The sequence below is a fragment of the Pempheris klunzingeri genome, chromosome 16, assembly GCF_042242105.1.
Source record: "Pempheris klunzingeri isolate RE-2024b chromosome 16, fPemKlu1.hap1, whole genome shotgun sequence".
Taxonomy (NCBI): domain Eukaryota; kingdom Metazoa; phylum Chordata; class Actinopteri; order Acropomatiformes; family Pempheridae; genus Pempheris; species Pempheris klunzingeri.
The window spans coordinates 18,513,826-18,532,342 of NC_092027.1; the positions used below are offsets into that span (position 1 = coordinate 18,513,826).

The 18,517-nt window shown below is 41.4% G+C and overlaps 2 protein-coding genes across 2 annotated transcripts in view; one reads left to right on the forward strand and one right to left on the reverse strand.

Moving 5' to 3' along the window:
- The first annotated feature begins 997 nt into the window (after positions 1-997).
- Positions 998-3,003, forward strand: tnfa (tumor necrosis factor a (TNF superfamily, member 2)). Its single transcript, XM_070846380.1, has 4 exons — positions 998-1,204; positions 1,325-1,352; positions 1,673-1,729; positions 2,301-3,003. Exons 1-4 carry the CDS (start codon positions 1,034-1,036, stop codon positions 2,774-2,776), a joined length of 732 nt encoding a protein of 243 aa, XP_070702481.1. The 5' UTR covers positions 998-1,033; the 3' UTR covers positions 2,777-3,003.
- Positions 3,004-10,708: 7,705 nt separating this feature from the next.
- The window catches only part of gabbr1b (gamma-aminobutyric acid (GABA) B receptor, 1b), a 94,897-nt gene continuing 87,088 nt past the window's right edge, over positions 10,709-18,517 (reverse strand). The window contains exons 21-23 of the mRNA XM_070846537.1: positions 12,196-12,324; positions 11,591-11,734; positions 10,709-10,996 (exon numbers count right to left, since the gene is read on the reverse strand). Of these exons, the coding sequence (XP_070702638.1) occupies positions 10,709-10,996; positions 11,591-11,734; positions 12,196-12,324 (561 nt within the window). The remainder of the gene's footprint in view (positions 10,997-11,590; positions 11,735-12,195; positions 12,325-18,517) is intronic.

The window sequence follows — 18,517 nt, forward strand, 5'->3', positions numbered from 1 at the left end:
GCTCCACCAAGTTGTAGCAACTGGGACTACAGCTTGCACTTTGTTTGCAACCCTGTGATGTATAAATGAACTTTGTACCCTGTAAATGGGCCTTGACGTGAGAATGTTGTGCTAAGATGGTTTTGCCATCTATGAGAATGATTTTGGTCTGCTATCACATGTAGTTCTTGAACCTCAATGTAATATACACATTTATGATAATCAAACTTGACTTTGATGGACGGGATCATCACTATTCATTTTTCACTGTAATGTTTTTTATGGTCACCTTGACGTCAGGCAATACACTGAAAATACCACACATGATTCATTTCTACAAGCTCTAGATTATATCTGACTATTCTAAACAAAAGGGAAGTGACACAGTGTACTTTAGATATTAACAATGACACACCACTTGCAGTTAATTTTGACTTCAGGTTATAGCACATAGTACAGTATCATACACCAAGGATGTGACTAATGTAACTAATTTGTCAGTGGTAGCAAACATGGAAGATAAGTGAAGGACCTGTCTGTGGCTGGTTACCACACACTTTAATCCTGTTTCTTTATGTGTGATTCAGGTAGAGATTAATTTCACCACAATGTAGGTGAACACTTGATGTTTGATGTGGTATGATTAGCTAAAATGTGTAGTTCTAGTGGAAAGTGATGGACCTGCTGTGCTTTGTGGACTGGTGTACGGCAAAAAGGGAGTGTATGTGTCTGAGAGCTGTGTCACCTTGTCTGTGTGTAGGTATCTATAGAATTGTGGGTGTGAAAGGGGGTTCTACACTGTTTGTGTGGATGGGATAACACAGTCATATAGATGCCTTGTGTGTAGGAGTGTGTGGTCCTTGGCTCTGGGTCTCTCTTCCTCATCAAATCTCCACTCACTCACAATGAGTGACATCACTGGAGTTTCCCCCCAGGAGGAAACTGTTTTAAAGAGCTATCCGCTGAGTGTCAGTCAACAAACCAGCGCGGCTGCAGAAGAAGAAGGAAGGCTCTCAACAAGGCTGCTCATTTGAACTTGAAGTGAACCAAAACGATGGAGGGTGAATGGAAGGTACTACTGAATGATGCTGACGATGCACAAGAAACCAGGACACGGACACTACAGGATGGCAAACCCAGCTCCAAGCTAGCAGCTGCTCTGCTGACGTTCACACTCTGCCTTGCTGCTGCTGCTGCTGTCCTTGTCTTCAACAGGCATGTCGAGGTGAGAGCAGAAGTCTTAGATCGGTGTCTGAATCAGCGATGTCTCATGCAGTGACCGGTCCAACTCACCTTCACCAAGCCATTATATAACAGTCTCTTTCTTCTTGTCTGCTTGAAACAGGGTTCGGGACAAGGTGAAGACAGTTTTGGTGAGAACATTTTCCTATCTATCTATCTATCTATCTATCTATCTATCTATCTATCTATCTATCTATCTATCTATCTATCTATCTATCTATCTATCTATCTATCTATCTATCTATCTATCTATCTATCTATCTATCTATCTATCTAATCTGACAATTAGCTGATCTTGTCAGACTTTCCAGCTTTTCTTTAGCTGTCAGTACACCAGTATAGCCCTTGTTGAGTCACTTATTCTCCTCCTTTTCTGATTCTAATAACACCAGAAAGTCACATAATGCAGAGTGAAGCTGTTCCATAAATCTTTGTCTTCTCTTCTTTCCAGCTCTTCATCACACACTGAGGCAGATTTCAAACGTCAGAGCGGCCATTCATTTAGAAGGTAAAAACACGCACTCTATTCAGGATGAAAGAATGCCTGGCACAGTTTCATATGTATAATAAGCTCAAAGTGAGACCATTGATTGCAGACAGACTGTATTCTGGTCTGGCACTCTGTGTAGAATCTTAGAGTTTGCTGTTCTTAGTCCAGTGGCTCTGAAACCACTGGACATTGGCTCAGGATTAGGGTTAGCGATAGTGGTTCTATGGCTTATTGATCACGTTCTATTGCTTCTTGAAGGTGTTCTTGAGGGTCTTAAGGAAGTTATTGGGGTTTATAAGGAAGTTTAAGAACTTCACACTTCACATCATTGAGTTCTTGAAGACAGTCTGACAGTGTTTGCCCATAAAGCACTTCTAGTCGCTGTGATGCTATCTATCATAAATTGTGCTTACTCATTTATTCCTGAGCCCCATCGAGCACAAGTTTGGTATCCGGATGGATAGTAACATTCCTCCTCCCTGCCCTTATTGAAAAATATTTCAAATCTTTTCCTTAATAGTCAATTCTTATTTCAACTGTCAGAAATATGTGCTCATCTCCATTATCATCTATGTTTACTCTTCAACAGGAGAATACAACCCAGACATGAACACCTCAGTGGAATGGAAGAGTATGGTGGACCAGTCCCACTCTCAAGGAGGGCTCAAACTCAACAACAACGAAATTGTGATTCCTCAAAATGGCCTCTACTTCATTTACAGTCAAGCATCTTTCCGCGTTAGCTGCAGCAGTGGTGACAAAGATGACGCCACCCCAAACCCTATGGTCCACCTGAGCCACACTGTGCAGCGCTGGTCCGACACGTACGGGTACAGCAATGCCGAGAAGTCTTACGTGACCATCCTGCACTCTGTCCGCACTGCCTGCCAAAAGACATTCAGCAGCGATCCGGATCAGGAGGGGAGCTGGTTCTCTGCAGTGTACATGGGAGCTGTGTTCAACCTGAACGAAGGAGACAGACTGAAGACAGTAATGCAGGAGAAGATGCTGCCCCACCTGGAGGACGAGCCAGGGAAGACTTTCTTTGGTGTGTTTGCCTTGTGAGGACAGGTGACTTAGGACAACAGGTGACAATATGAATATATCTAAAGAAAAGCCACCAGGTTTCGTGGTGGCTTCAGTCTGGGGCCTGCAGCCTGCCCACCTAAGCTCATTCACACTGCTGAATGTTCGGTCCCCACAGTAGGCTTACACCACACTGAACAGTCAAAGTAGATTTTACACCCAAACTTTAAATGACTGTTTTAAGTTTTCAGGTAAACTGAACTATGTTAACAGTAGCTATGAACAAAAGTGAAAGTTATTTATTACCATAAAGATCTCTATGTGTCTACAATGTTATGTACTATGCACGATTGCCTCAGCATAGATACCTTTTGCTGTACTGCAATGCTCAGTCTGCTGTCTTTGACATTATATTAATGTACTATAACTACTGCGTATATAGTGTGTCAGTACAGACTGACAGAAGTGGGTTTTAAAGGAATAATTTATTCAACATAATATTATCATATTTATATTATTTATTGAATTATTTATTTATTTATTTCCTGTGTGTTTTCTGATGAATGCCCTAAACAGTATTTGTGCTAGATTCTATGTGTAATATATGAGATAACTTATTGAACTTGATGATCAGTTTGGTCAACTTGTTTTCAGTGTATTTTTATTCTACTGATATTTACAAAAAATACCATGGTGCCTGTGGTGCTGTCAAATGTTTTAATAAAAAAAATCATTGTGAAAAGAAATGTGTGTCTGCGAGGTGGTCAAACTAAAAGAGATCTAATGTGATTGACGGTAGGAAAGTGTGAAGTCATTGTGGTTGGGAGGAAGTAGCAGTACCACGTTCAACAGCCTCTTACTTCAGAGGCTGTAAAATATGTCACTTATTAACCCCAGGTGGTATCCAAACAGATATTGTAGATTATATCTGCAAATGGTTTAAGATATTTGTCTATGACATGGTTGCTATCGCTCCAATACAGTAAAAGTGAATGGAATTGCATTTGTGATACTTTATACCAAAGGATCAACGTTCTGGGAAGCTCACTGCCATCTCACGAGGCAATTTATTTTCTGTTACAGATTCTTTCACTGTATGTCCCTGTTTTTCTCTCTCTCTCTCTCCCTCTGTGTGTGTGTGTGTGTGTGTGTGCATTACATTTTGTATGATGATAAATGGGATGGAGACGGAGTCATCAAACTGGAACTTAAGATCTACCTCCACTATTACCATTCCACTCTGTAAATAGATTTTAAGATTTCAGTAAATGAACCAACTGAAGTGAAGCTGCAACCGCTAATAAGAATTGACAAAAAAATTGAAGGAGAAATAAATACAAGGGCAGAGGACCTTAACGTGAACCTGTGGTATTGTTGAGATATCTAAGTGTTTTGTGTTGACAAGACCAGACAAGACTAGCCCCATATTCTGCCAGCAACTAACTGTGAAAATATGATGAAATCTTTTACAGTGTGTGTGGCCAAATATGGTCCTGTTTGTTGTCAGCAAATGTCATGCAACAAACAGAACTCTAGCTGACAAGAGCTGCTGTCCATATAACGGAGAAAGCTCCAAGCTTGTCAGTGTCATATTTCACATCCACAGGGGGTCAGCATTTAAAGCCGCTGCTACAGATGAAACTGAAAATTCAAACAATTCAAAACTTGGTGGAAAAGTCAGTCACCAGCTTGGCGGGCTGGTGAAGATTTAGGCTGAACAGGGGAAAAAAGGTAGGGTCTAAAATGATGGAAGGTTTTACTGACAACATGGTCTGACTAACCACTGACTGTTGTGTAGCAGAGATCACTGATCACTCATTCAGTCCTCTTCCTCATCCCACGCCAGCTCTACCAAGACCCTTTGCCAAAATTAGGATTTCCCATATCTATATATACACACATATTGACAATGCAGCTTTCCCCGTGTAGTGAGAAGGTTTCCAGTGGAGTAACAGCTCACCAGCTACACAGAGAGGAAGAGAGGAGGGGAACTCCCTGGTAATGTGGTAATTCCCCTGCTTCCTCCTGCCTACAGCGCTGCAGCGCACATACAGTTTTTTTCATTATTTCATTTTCTCTTTTCATAGTTTAAACATTTCTGTCATGTCAGTTTTACAGCTGACCTCATATTTAAATAGTTTGTTTAACAAATGCTTGAAAAGATGCAGGACGCAAACAGGACAGTAGATGTAAGGAAATCGATCGAGCATTTCGTAAAACCCACTTTTGATCAAGTGATTATTAAAATAATAATAATAATAAGGGAAATACATTCAAAGTTAAAATGCTGAAACTAAAAGAGAGTTAAGAGAGACTTTAGGAAAGAAAAACAACAAGTACAATTAAGCTTAATCAGGAGGATCTTATACTGAATACTGAAGCCAAGTGTGGCAGCATGGCGCTATTATGTTCTCTTCTCTTAGTGTTTGTCAAAAGCCTGGCTGCTGCATTCTGAACTAGCTGAAGACGAGCAGTGGAAGACAGGATATTTACCTTATATATGCTTCCTCTGGGTAATATTATCAAAATGTTTATGTATTTGTACAGCTCCTTTCTAGTCATTTCAACTACTCAAAGCGCTTTTACATCACATCCTCATTCACCCATTCACACATCATTCATACAGGAGCAATCTAAGCTGGAGGAGTCTGTTCTTTCACACACATTCACACACTGAAGCTGCTTCAGGAGCAAGACGACCCACTCTACTGCTGAACCACAGCTATTATATTTAACTAAAAATTTAGCTAATATTGCTAAAATCAGGTCCATCCTGTTAATGAGTGATGCAGAAAAACTAGTCCACACATTTGTCACTTCTAGGTTGGACTATTGTAACTCCTTATTATCAGGCTGCCCCAATAAGTCCTTAAAGACTCTCCAGCTGGTCCAGAACGCTGCTGCTCGTGTTCTGATGAGAACTAAGAGAAGAGACCACATTTCTCCTGTACTGGCTTCTCTTCATTGGCTTCCAGTAAAATCTAGAATAGAGTTTAAAATCCTTCTCCTCACCTACAAGGTTCTTAATGGTCAGGCCCCATCATATCTTAAAGACCTCATAGTACCGTACTACCCCACTAGAGCACTGCGCTCCCAGAATGCAGGCCTACTGGTGGTTCCTAAAGTCCTCTAAAGTAGTGATGGAGCCAGAGCTTTCAGCTATCAGGCTCCTCTCCTGTGGAACCTCCTTCCAGTTTGGGTTCGGGGGGGCAGACACCCTCTCTACATTTAAGAGTAGACTAAAAACCTTCCTTTTTGCTTGCTAACTTTTTGCTCTGACACCACCTGCAGGCCAAAGGTACCACACACAGGTATCGCACTCTGTGCAAACGATGAAATTCACTGAGGACTTTATTGAGTTTGATTAAGTTTGATTATGACGAGGCTGGTGTCAAAATATGCTGAACAATGTAACATGTTTAAAACCCTGTGTCCCCCCCAACACCAGGCTTTAGAGGGCAGCGCAGTAAACCAACCCGTTACAGAGGAGTTGTCAAGCTCCTCTCTCATGGTGCTCACCAGTCTGCCAAGCTGCTGAAGTCCTCAGATATCTCCACCTTAACTGGGGGTGGGTCTGCCTGCAGCGGGGACATTAACCACGGCTTTTGATGGTAAACTGACTTCCATCAGGAGACACTTAGAGAGACGATGTAATTATTGTAAGAGGTTGTGATGCCATGAGCCTTACAGGAATATCTCGATGGAGTCTACACACTGCCGGTGAAATCATAGGAGTGACCAATGGCCTTCAAAGCTACCTACACTGAACACAGACGATAGTTTGAGAAAAACATTTAGTTTTATTTTCATTCTTGCATTTCAAATCATCCCCGATTATTATTACAGCATATAGAAATATATTTTGAATACTGTACTACATGAAATACAACTTGTATATGCAAAGTTGAATGCCACTATTTACATCATTATTTACAGTCAGTGTGCATATTCACATTTGTATCAACAACACTTAGATCTTCACTGATTAACAGACTTGACAGTTAAAATATTACTATCATTACAGACCAACATACAGTAGATATTTACACATGGTCACTTTGAATGAATGTAACAAGAGCACTGCACAATGTTCTCATGGTTTATCTGCCCCTCATACTGTAGCTATTAGTCAATTCTGAAGTGCTTACGACAACTCAAATTACCCACGCTAATGAAACAACTTTTGCTACCACACAGATAACACATGAAACTAAACTGGGAGTCAAGACGGACTCTATACCTCGGGTACAGATCACACAATGTTTGTCGTGGGAGTTCAGCCCAGCCCAGTGAAAAGGTTGCTTATGAGCATGTATCGCGCACACCTTGCACCGTCAAATCTATCTTACGCTGCTACAACCATCTCACAAAATTGAGCACGAAAATTCTGTCTGGTCCTTGAAAATAGTTTTCAAAAAAACAGAACTTGAGTTCCCCTTTAAAAAACCACATTCGCTGAAGAACACAATGACATGCAGTAAGGAAAAGTTAGTAAGTGGGCTTCCAATGTAGTTTTTTTTAATTTTTCAAATCTCACAAAAGTGTCTGAATCTAGTAAAAATGTAAAGGGATAATGTACAGTCCCATCAGACAAGGCATTTTGATTTTGTCATGTTGAAAAGGTGACATGGATAAAATCACAAATACACACAGTGGTGACGTAGGGGGAGGCTGTTTAGCTATAAATGGGTGGGTCAATAAAGCTGTTCATGTTTCCTACCTTTCCCCTGACAGTCACAACCATAGTTGTTACCAAATTCTTGGTTGTTTTCTGGCTGAACGTTAACAACTATAGGACAGCAGATAAGAAACACTATTATAAATCTTTCTGTAAAGGTGATTTGTGTTGAACATGCATATTTTGTCATTTAGTCCGGGGGACTTGTTGACTGAATATCCTACTTTACAGTCATTAAGATTTCAGTTCTGGTTATTTTGGTGACACCCATGGTTATTATGGTAACAAGTGTGATTTAATACTAAAGTAAACACCTGGGAAGCAGCTACTTCATCAGAAGTACATCAGAAGAGCTATCAATTAAAATACTATACAGGGACATTATTCCATCCATCCATCCATATTCTATGCCACTCATCCTTAAGTTTTGCCGGGAGGGGGCTACACCCTGGACGGGTCCAGGTCCTTTTAACCTGCATGTCTGTGGACTGTGGGAGGTAGTCAGAGAGAACCCACTCTGGCACAACAGGCCCACACAGACAGACCCAAGGTGAGGCAATAGTGCTAACAGAACAGACAGAGGTATTGAATGTAAATATCCAATACCTATTGCAGAAAAACATTTGAACCAAAAACAGTATCGAAATGGGATTCAAAGGTTCTAACTTGAAATGGTGGTTTTCTGATGAAATGAATGCTGCTGATTCCAGCGTCCTTCACAGCACCAAGGCTTCGGTTTAGTGTTGAAATACACAGTAAGAAAACAAAAGCCCTGCTGTTCCTCTTTTGGACTGCAAGTTCTTATTTATGTACACAGAAGTCAAGCACATGCTGTAGTTTCACTTTCTGCCATGAAAACCATTTCATTGAAACTGTATCATAAAAGCCCCGGTTGTCCACAAAATACCCATAAAATTTGGAAGTGAGAGCAAAAAGCAGTGGCGTGAGCCCAACCTGTAGTAAGATGCTGCAGTGTCTGTAAGGGGGGGGTGTAATTTCAATCTGTTGGTTTTGTTTCCAAGAATAACCAGAAAGGGTTTTCTATAGAACTGTTGATGAATCGTGTAAGCCATAGCTGAAACAGACTGAACTGTGCTTGTGGGTCATGTGCAGTATCAATCAGTATGCTCATGTGACTGATGCGATGCTCATGTGTCATTTCTATTGAATTTTCTATTTAAATTTGTCTGAATTCAGATTCAAAAATGTAAAAGTGGATCCACTTCTCTCAACATGATCCTGTGAGATTAGATTTTTATCAACAGCATTGATTACCACTGTATATTTATGCTGACAATACTGAAATCTACATCTTTTTCACTGGCTGACTATGGTTAACTTGCAATGAACAATAAATAACTGGATATGCCAGAATGATCTCTTGCTAAATGATAACACTGATGTGACTGTTTGGGGAAAGGTCAAAAAGGATATAGAAGAACTGCATTTGAAATGAACTGTGTAGCTTCTGTTCAATCCACATATGTTTAAAAAGACCTACTCATAGAAAACATTGCATACAAATGTAAAATATAAGTTATGTATCCCAGATTCAGATTTATCTAATTCTAATTTCACACTTGCTGCCTCAGAAATCACCACTCTGGTCTGTACTACAAAGTTTTTTGTTCCTTTAACCAGAAACAAATCTCATGTGGCAACATGCACCAAGGTGTACTTACTCCTTTAGACAAATAGAACTCAGCTGCTGAACAACTTAAAAAGCTTAGATATCACACACCACAAATTCTGACTGCTTTAACCTTAGATTTGACCTTTAAGCTTCATCAGCTGACAGCTGCTTCCACATGAAAATTAAAGACCAGACTCAGGTGCAGCCTAACATTAAATCAATAAGGGTGCTTGGATTTATACTTCTAGCCTCATGTAATGCCTCTTCAGTTCGGGTATGGCAGTCACAACACGGTAAATACCTGGCAGATGATGCTGCATCCTCAGCTTACTTTTGTTTGATCCACAGTGAGGGGTTTAGCATGAGCACACACACACCATGTACATGTACATTGTGACTCAGTCTCTTTGAACAGAGACAATGTAAAAACCATCAACCATTTAACAAGAGGAGCTGAATTGACAACGCTTATGAAACGGACACAATCAGTTACCTTGTCACGAAAAACAAAGTTACGATGAAGTTTGTCCTTTTGTCCAGTCTCATAATTCAGTACAAAGCACGATCTAAACACATTAGGAGGCAACACTGCAAGGTACAGATGTGATAAATGCCATATCTTGGTCTCCAATTGACCCTTTGCTAATCCCTACCCCCTATTATTTACCCCTGCTATGCCTGTTGAGTGGTCAACTCAATTTCTGAAATTCTTCATTGGTTGATTTTGACCAGTGATTTCATTGGCTGACATGACAACTGTCCCTCAGTGTAGCTTGCTAATTTACACCAAGTCAGTGACAGCTGAAGACTTCCAATTGTTTCTGGCTTTGAGATGAGAGCCATGGCTACATGCAGTACATGGTGTCATGTTAAAAGACAAAATCTACAAACATACACACTGTATATTTCATACTTTACACTTGGAAGGCGGATAAAAAAGACCTGTCTCTGGCTTGTCCGGTCAAGAAGCAAAGGCCAAAGTTTGAGCAGTGCGCAGAGTCATTTATTTCTATTTCAAATGGTTATAGGTAACATTGAAAGGTTTGCTCCTGGACTCGACTCTATCAGATTTTAGGTTAACGTTAGCAACTCTGTTGTGCTCCTAGACCTTTAGGACAATATCATGTACGTAGTTATTGAGCATATTACAGGCTCTTCTGCACAGTTCTCATTTTATAATAGTTTTCAACCAGCTCAACGTTAACAACAAATAAATTATCTGGTGTGAGAATGAGAAGCTGCTTTTGTCTTTATCTAAACATTACCACACATTTTGACAGGGCAGACACAGTAGCTAAGGGGGCCAGGGCTTAGCAAACAATTCTGAGCAACTCTCAAACTGGACATGGCACATGATAAATCACTGGCAGGTCACAGATGCAAAACTGTTCACCAAGATGTACTGTATGTAAATCATTTTTGTCTGAGAAAAAAGAAAAACGTATTGATCAGCTCAGAACCAGTGAAACCAGTGGAAATAAAAAGCCTCACTTAAGATTTCTTCGATTGGTTAACCTTCCAGCTGGAATGAGTTTTAGAGTCAGCTCCTCCAACAGATACCGATCTATTCTTTAAACTCATGTTGGCGCTTGGCTTTGTTCATTGCTATGTAGCTCTGACCGTCATCACTGTCCTCATCCATCCGAGGTTCACCAACCTCTCACTTGTACAGCAGCTGCAGTCGACTGGTGTGGCAGTTATTTCGGCTGATCTTGCTGTCCGGCTGGTAGAGGCTGGAGGAGTTGGTGAAGGACGTAGAGATGGGGTGGAGGTCAGAGGTAGGGGCGGGGTACCCTGGAGGAGGGGCCAGGGACCTGGGGTCACTCTGGGGGATGGTGAGGGGAGGGGCGCTGTGGTTCTGATTGATGACAGTGGACGCTCTTCTCCTGGATCGCAGAGCCTGTCGTTCAGATAGCTGGTTTCTCAGTTCTGACACGCGCTCTTCTTTCTGAGGGGACAAAGGTAACAAGGACTCAACAATCTCCTCTAGGGATCTGGACGATATATTCACTAAAGTCATCTATGTGGGAGCTCCCTGACAGGAGAAGTTTTCGCTCAAGCTGAAAATTCTTAACTGTAACTTTGTATCACTTGCATCTTTCGTGTCGCCCGCCACAATTTCATGTTTTCTTGCATCTATTTGCATCTTTGCATTTTCTTTCTGAAATGTGTCTGAAATGACTAGAAAAATGGAGAGTAGCAAAGTCCAACGGCCATTTCAGACTGATTCCCTGAACATAGCTGAAAGGACTATGCTGACATCCATCTAGTGGAATCTATCCATGCCAATATGGAGATGTATGCCTCGACTCTGAATACTGGAAAACTCAGTCATGATCATGTGATGCAAGTATGGACAGATGTGATGACAGCTGATCAAACTGTGGAGGCCTATGAGATCAGGGTGAAAGTGCTGAAGTAAAAAAAACATTTATTTTGTTTGTTTTGTCATATTTTCATTCATGTTGTTTTCATTTTATGAAAAACAAATATGATGAAAAATCTCCAGATTCCTGTGCAAAAGTGAAAGGGTCTGGCTGACCTCCTGGATGATCTTCTGGAGCTCCTTGTTCTCTCTCTCCAGCTGTCTGGACTTCTCCTCGTCATTGTTATTGGTGGACGAGCCAGTCTTCATGGTCTCCTGAGCATCGGACTGCCACTCACCCCGCGTGATCAGACGCCGCATCTACAAGTCATGCACATTTTCCTAAGTATACATGTGAAGACTTTTCATCAATGTTCACCAGGAACTGAGGGAGTTCATCAGGAATCAGTTTTTGGACTGTGCCCTTGAATATTGATCTTATATAAATATACAGTACTGTGCCAAACATTTAGGCAGGTGTGAAGAAACACTGTAAGTAAGAATGCTTTAAATTTTTTTTTTATCAATTTACAAAATGCAAAGTGAGCGAAGAGAAGAAAAATCTAAATCAAATCTATATTTGGTGTGATCATAGTCATGGTTCGTGAGGTTGTGGAAGACACCAGGTATTATCATATATTTGGCATTTGGCCATAAGGCAAAAAACTCAAACTGTAAAATGTTTAATAATCATACTGATCTCCAGAGTATCCCCCCATCCCCCACCTGCTGCTGTAATCTAGAGGGAGGCGATGATGAGAGAGACAGTGCTCTGCCTTTACCTTGGGGACAAAGAGAACCACCAGGGTGATGTAGACTGAGAAGACAATGGCCAAGGAGGCGAAGGCGAAGGAGGCGTCCTGCTGAGAGGACAGGATCATGGTGACTGGAGCTGTGATCATACATAGCACCTGAGGAAAACAGTAGATAGAAAAAGTTTAGTTCTGCTGTGGTTTAGAGGTAGTAGGGCCATCCATTGGTCACAATATCAGTGGTCTGATCCTCAGCTCCTGCAGTCCGCTTGTCGATGTGTCCTTGAACCCCAACTTTCTCCTGAAGCATAGCTGTGGTGTGTGAAAGAATAGATTCCTCCTGTATGAATGGCATGTGAATGGGTAATGTGGATGTAATGTAAAAGTGCTTTAAGTGGTGTTGGGCCCTCCACCATTTTATGGTGAGGACTACATGTTTCTGTCTTTTGAACAAAGGGCTCCCTCTCTGAACTCAGTTTCCCAGAGTCCTTAAGTTTTCACACAGACGTGCTAAACACACCCCTGGACCCAGCTTTACAGCCACTATTGGCCAATGTGGGACACATGACCCTACAACCTCAGGCCACAAAACCAGAGCTCCCCCACTCTCTGCTCTCTTAAACCTTCAGGTCTGGACCCACGAGGGCCTGCTGGGCCCAAGCTCAGCTCTCCCTCAATTCTCCTCTGGACCTCTGAGGGTCCAGCTCTGTTCCACCTTGGGCTCTGCTGGAGACCAGCTCAGCGCTGCACCTCATCTCACTCCTCCAGCCTCAGTATGGCCTGTACCAAAACAGGCCACCTTTTTCACGGCAGTAACACGAAGCCCTGTCTGAACCAAGTTTATCAGCACCAGCAGGTATGACCGGAAAAAAGGAGCGACCGGATTCCTCCAACCTGCAACCAGGACAGCAAGGACAAAGACCCACAACCTTCTTCCAGCCTGGTTCATCAACAGGCTGATAAAGCAGCACACTGGAGGACCTTCTTCTTCCCTTTGAGGACTGAATTTGAATACATGGATTTAATAAAATGCGCTGAGTCAAACACAGGGCTAGCGGGATGAAGTGCTGAAACTAGAAGCCTGCAAAGAACCATGAAATCATCTGAGCATTCTTTTTAATTACAACAATTACCTTTCTTACATAAGGGAACAGTTTGAGTTAGTGAAGTTTACTTAATGTGTTTTTCTTTTACTTCCATGTTTATTGTGGCGTTAAATCTTTCCCTCTCATTTCAGGTCCCTTAACTTCCTGCCCTTGAGTGTTTCTTGCTTCCATGATTGTCTGCCCTGCCCTGATTCTTTCTGCCTTGCCTGGCTGCATTCCCCCCTGTCCTGTGCCAGATCGTCTTGTACCCTTGTGTCGAGCTTTCCTGCATCTTTAGTCAGAGTTACTGACTGAGGTTACTTGGTGCCTTGTCCTTGCTGGAAACAAGGAAGCCATATACATTCTGCTTTGCCTCAAGCTTTTGGATCCATCCTCCTGTGTGTGCTTCTGGTTGTAACAGCAAAACAATGAAAATAAGAACCAAGTTTTCATAGGCCAGAATTATCCTTTAAAATCGATATTGAAAGTTAATGCTTTAGACTGAATCCTTCATGAAAAAGAAATACAGAAATGACCTTTTACATCCATATAACATTTATATCTTTTTGTGTCACTTTCATACATTTCGTCCATTTCGAGTTTGTTTAATTTGACACGTTATATTTACTTGAATAAGTTAAAATCTACCAAATGCCCTCCCTTTACTACAGTGTTATAAAAGGAGGAGACCCTGTATTGCACAGGAATGACAAGAATGCACGTTTTTCATTTTCCATCCGTCTGAAGGACAGCATTTGTGGAATTTAACTCTTTAGTTGATGAGTCTAGTGATATTTTTGATAATATGCCAATAATATTCATTGCTGCCCTTCATCTAATTGCTGTACGTATGGTTGTTTTAGCAACACAGGTTTAGTTTCTGTCAGACCAATAAAGTCAAATTAAAATCAGAGAGAACTAGGGGAGTGGAGAGGGGAGGCAGAAAAGAACAGAACAGAGTGAGATGGCAAGGAGAAGATGAATTGGAGGGAGTCTAAAATAGAATATGAGAGGATGAAGGAGTGGGGGACATAGACTGAGCACGACATCACATGAAACACGAGGTGGAAGCGAGGCTGGAAATCAATAAATATTGATCAGTCAATCGTGTCTGTGCAAAAGCAAAAAAAAAAACAAACAAAAAACCCCCCACCACCCTATCCAGAAAGGCAAAGGGAAGCAGCAGGTCGACACTATCAGCAGTCATGTTTTCTCTGCTGTGTCATTACTTACCAACACAATCCTCCCCTCCACTCACATACAACTCATCCAATTCATTTCACCCACCTCAGTGGAACAAATGGCATTTCTGTCTACTTAGGATTCTTCAGAGTGCAAACCACTGTCATTCATCTGGAGACTGACTCTTTCCACACAGTCTGCAGCCTTATATATATATAGTATATAGTAAAGCTCTGCTTTTATACAAAATAGGTTTGTCCACTATTCCAGCCTGGTTCCAGACCTCTGAACCTCCAGTTTGAAATTCCTTTGTATTACAGTCTGTTCAGTGATTCAAAAAGAGCCGATGCTTCCGATCTCAAACGGAGAAACAATGAACCAATCAGAGCTTTGTGGGTGGGATTAAAAATCAAAATGCCATCTTCCTTTTTTCATGAAAAAATGATCCAAAAAATGGCCATAAAGTGTTGCGTGGAAGAGCAGCTGTGCAGGTTATTCAAAGTCAACTTTGAAATAATGACTCTTCATCGACATTTTCTTTGTAAAAATCTCCTCCAACCACAGCTGATAGCGTTGACTGTTGACTGAAAATGAGGATGTGTCTGTGGCTACTGGTGGAAGATAGACACAAAGCAAAATACATGAACTAAAACGGAAATGGGCTAAAATGATCATGATGTCGAACAGACCAAACAAAGTGAAACAAAATGGCACTTCAGTCCAGGATAATGAAATGTACTCTGCCATCGTCAGGATAATTAAATAAAGAAACAGTTCAATTCTGTCGATCAATTCTTAAGTCAATTAAGACAAATCCAGTTGAGTCTCAAGTCAAGTGAGACAAGTTGAGCCTTGAGTTCGACAAGACAAACTCAGCAGCAGCATGTCTTTCCAGACACTGTTTGTCCACAAGAAGTGGATGAATGTAAATCCATTTCCTGCTTCAAAATGAGATGGAGGCCACATTTTCATCCAAAATGTGAGGCAGATCCTATAAATAGATCCTAAAGCTATTTAGCTTTACAGAGAGCAGTGCGAGGATCACAGTAATCTGGCCAATTGTTTGTGAAAAGAAGAGCAAAGCAGGAAACACAGCAACTCTCTTCCTATAGCAATCTGCATTTCACCCCCTTAGTTTAGGCTTAAATTGGGTTCAGTGCTGAATGAGTAAATCCTGTGGGATATATCTAAATGTAACAAATACCTGGACTGGCTAGAGGTTTTTTCAGTGACGTTTGATTGCATGTTAGAAATATGGGTAAATCAAGAGAATGGTCCATAAAATTAAGAGAGGAGATCATTGCTTTGCACAAACATGGAAAATGATAGAAAAAGGATAATAAAGGCAATGAATGTTCCCAAAGATACTGCTGACAGCATAGTTCAGAAGTTCAAAGCTAAAGGAACACTCGCTACACCACCTGAACGTGGAAAGAGGAAGCCATCAACAGTTGCTGCAGGTCTTTTGCGATCACTCAAGGGTTTTTAACACCTGTCTCCTCAAATCTTGTGGCAAGACTTGGTGGCAGCAGGCATGGAGATTTTAGTTTCTACACTATGGCGCACACAGAACACTCCATACTCAAACTCCAAGATGTACACCACTACTGACCCAAAAACAAAAGACAAGTCGGCTCCAATATGCTCAAACCCATATAAATAAGCCACAGAAGTTTTGGGATTCTGTTCTGTGGAGCGATGAAACAAAACTGGAACCTTTCAGCTGTATGGATCAGAGGTATGTCTTGAGGAGGAAGAATGAGGCAGACGCTGAAAAGAACACCCTGCCTACCACCCTGCCCTGGCTCGGTGATGCTCGGGGGATGCTTCACTTCTCCTGGCACTAACTCTTCTGAAACTAGAAAACCAGCGTTTGGAGGGCAAGATGGATTCAAGCAAGTGTCAGAAAATCGTAGGAGAAAACGTCATGCCCAAGCTTCAGCTAAGATTCCTCAGGAACACTGTCAGAATCTGGTGTCTGGCTATGCAACAGTAAAAGGGTGCTCTACTAAGTACTAAAAATGTTTGTCAAGAAGGGGTTGAATAATTGAGACTGCAGTGGCCATTGAAAGTGGCATATTATGTTACATTTGGAGAAACCACCTGTAATATTAGTTTTGTTGAGCCATTTAAATTGTTTTGTTTGAGTTGTTCATTGAACACAGCTGAAAATTTGTCAATTTTGCCAATACACCTAATTTGCATTTGGGATGAATAATTTTGAGTGCAATAGATGATAGCTGAATAGCTCACAAGGTAACCCTGCTGACTTTGGCTCTGGAGGTTGGGGGTTCAAACATAACATCTATATCCAGTGTACTAGCCTACGTCTAGCTTGTGGTTTCCACAAACACAAGAGTCATACCGAGGTAAACAAGGCTGGGGGACCAGGGCACCATGCTGAGAAATGGAACAAAGCATGGGTGGACAAGGGCTGAGAATATGGATCTGTTGGAATGCTACTATAGAAGAGACCCCAGTGAGAGGAGCTACATGCAGAGCATGTGGGATAAGTGGATGCTGCGGAACCCAACATCCAAGCTTACAAAGAAACAACTATAAGCTCAGTGTTCCAACATCAGCAGATGAGGATCACAAACTAGAGATTTGTCACAAATCTATCACAACTAGAGATTGATGAGGCACGACACATGTGCTACGGCACATATCATCATCCCCTCCCAAGATTGGATACCAAGGGTTGTCACAGTCCTTCTGGTTAACCCTCGTCAGTATTTTTCCCTCTCATCTGCCAGCCACTCCCACTAACTGGCGAGAAATTTTAGTGGTATGTTTGATTTGTCAAGTGAAATTTGGTTGCAGTGAAAGGGCTTCACATACACATTAGAAAGCTGAACAATTGACTATTTATCTGGCTGTGTGACAGAACAGACAGGCCCAATTATAGCCACAGAGCAGTGACGTCTTTGAAGAACACTTGAGGAGAGCATATCAGAGTTATTCACTCTGGCCAGATGCAAATACTCCAGAAACCTGGTCACAGTCACACCTCGTCTCCCTGCACTGACAGACAGAAACAAATGAATTTTAGAAGCATAATGAAGCCCAGTCATGATGAAGTATGATTAGTCGTGTCATTATCAGCCCCCATGCTACGTTTCACCTGGATGTGTGAACTCACTGTGTATATGGTTCATGCCAAGACCTACAAAAAAGTCTCTGGAGGCCATGTCCTAAACCCAACAGGAAAAGTGCTGTTTCTATTTTAATTATGTGTCTAAAAAGAGGCTCCATGCCTGTCCAAGCAGACAAACTAGACTGACCTGAATTGTGGTTATTTTAACCTTTAAATCCTTCAAGATGCTTCTTTGTGAATCTTTTTAGTTTCGGTGTTCTTGTTAGAGGAGAAACTCTAGATGACCGTGACCTCAAATGCCAATATTTATTCTGTACTTGTTTCATCGGTCACCAGAGGGCGCTGCTGGCTTTCTAATGGATGTAAAGCTGTTTGGAGGAAGCTGAACATGTTTTCAGTGTTCAGTGTTACTCTGACAATCCCTGCACAGGAGGTCAGCTTCATGTGACATACTGTAGATCATTCCATTCACATGACACCTCAATGTAACTGACACGGTTTTAGTCATCATTTTCCCTCACTTCTCAATGTGCAAAACATTTTAATATCTCCCCCCTCTTTCTTTTTATCTTCCCCTTATGTATCTTATAATGTTTCCATTTTCATACCTCCTCTGTCTTAACTTTACATTTTTTATATCATCTCCTGTCTGCTGTGACATTTCAATTTTCCCTGTAGTGGGACAAATAAGTGACTGTCTTATCATATCTTATCTTATGAACACATATGTTCTACGAATTAAAAGTGTTTTTATAACTGACTCTATAATTCTTCCACACATCAAATGCTGGATAAGAGTTAATGATTAACAGACATCTACATGCCCTTACTGCCTCACAGCAACAGCTGCAGACGACAGGATCTCAGTCTCTTGAGACAAAGATCATTTAATTTACATGTCACTTGAGCATAAAACACATGATCTTAATCTCACTTCCACTCAGACTGACAAGTCTGTCTGTCAGGACATGTCCACAAAACAAAAGGA

What these genes read in the sequence shown, in the direction of transcription:
- tnfa (XM_070846380.1), top strand. Translation starts at nt 1,034, where the DNA reads ATGGAGGGTGAATGGAAGGTACTACTGAATGATGCTGACGATGCACAA. An exon ending in ACAAGGTGAAGACAGTTTTG is followed by an intron (nt 1,353 to 1,672) that starts GTGAGAACATTT and finishes TCTTCTTTCCAG; the next exon opens with CTCTTCATCACACACTGAGG. An exon ending in AGCGGCCATTCATTTAGAAG is followed by an intron (nt 1,730 to 2,300) that starts GTAAAAACACGC and finishes ACTCTTCAACAG; the next exon opens with GAGAATACAACCCAGACATG.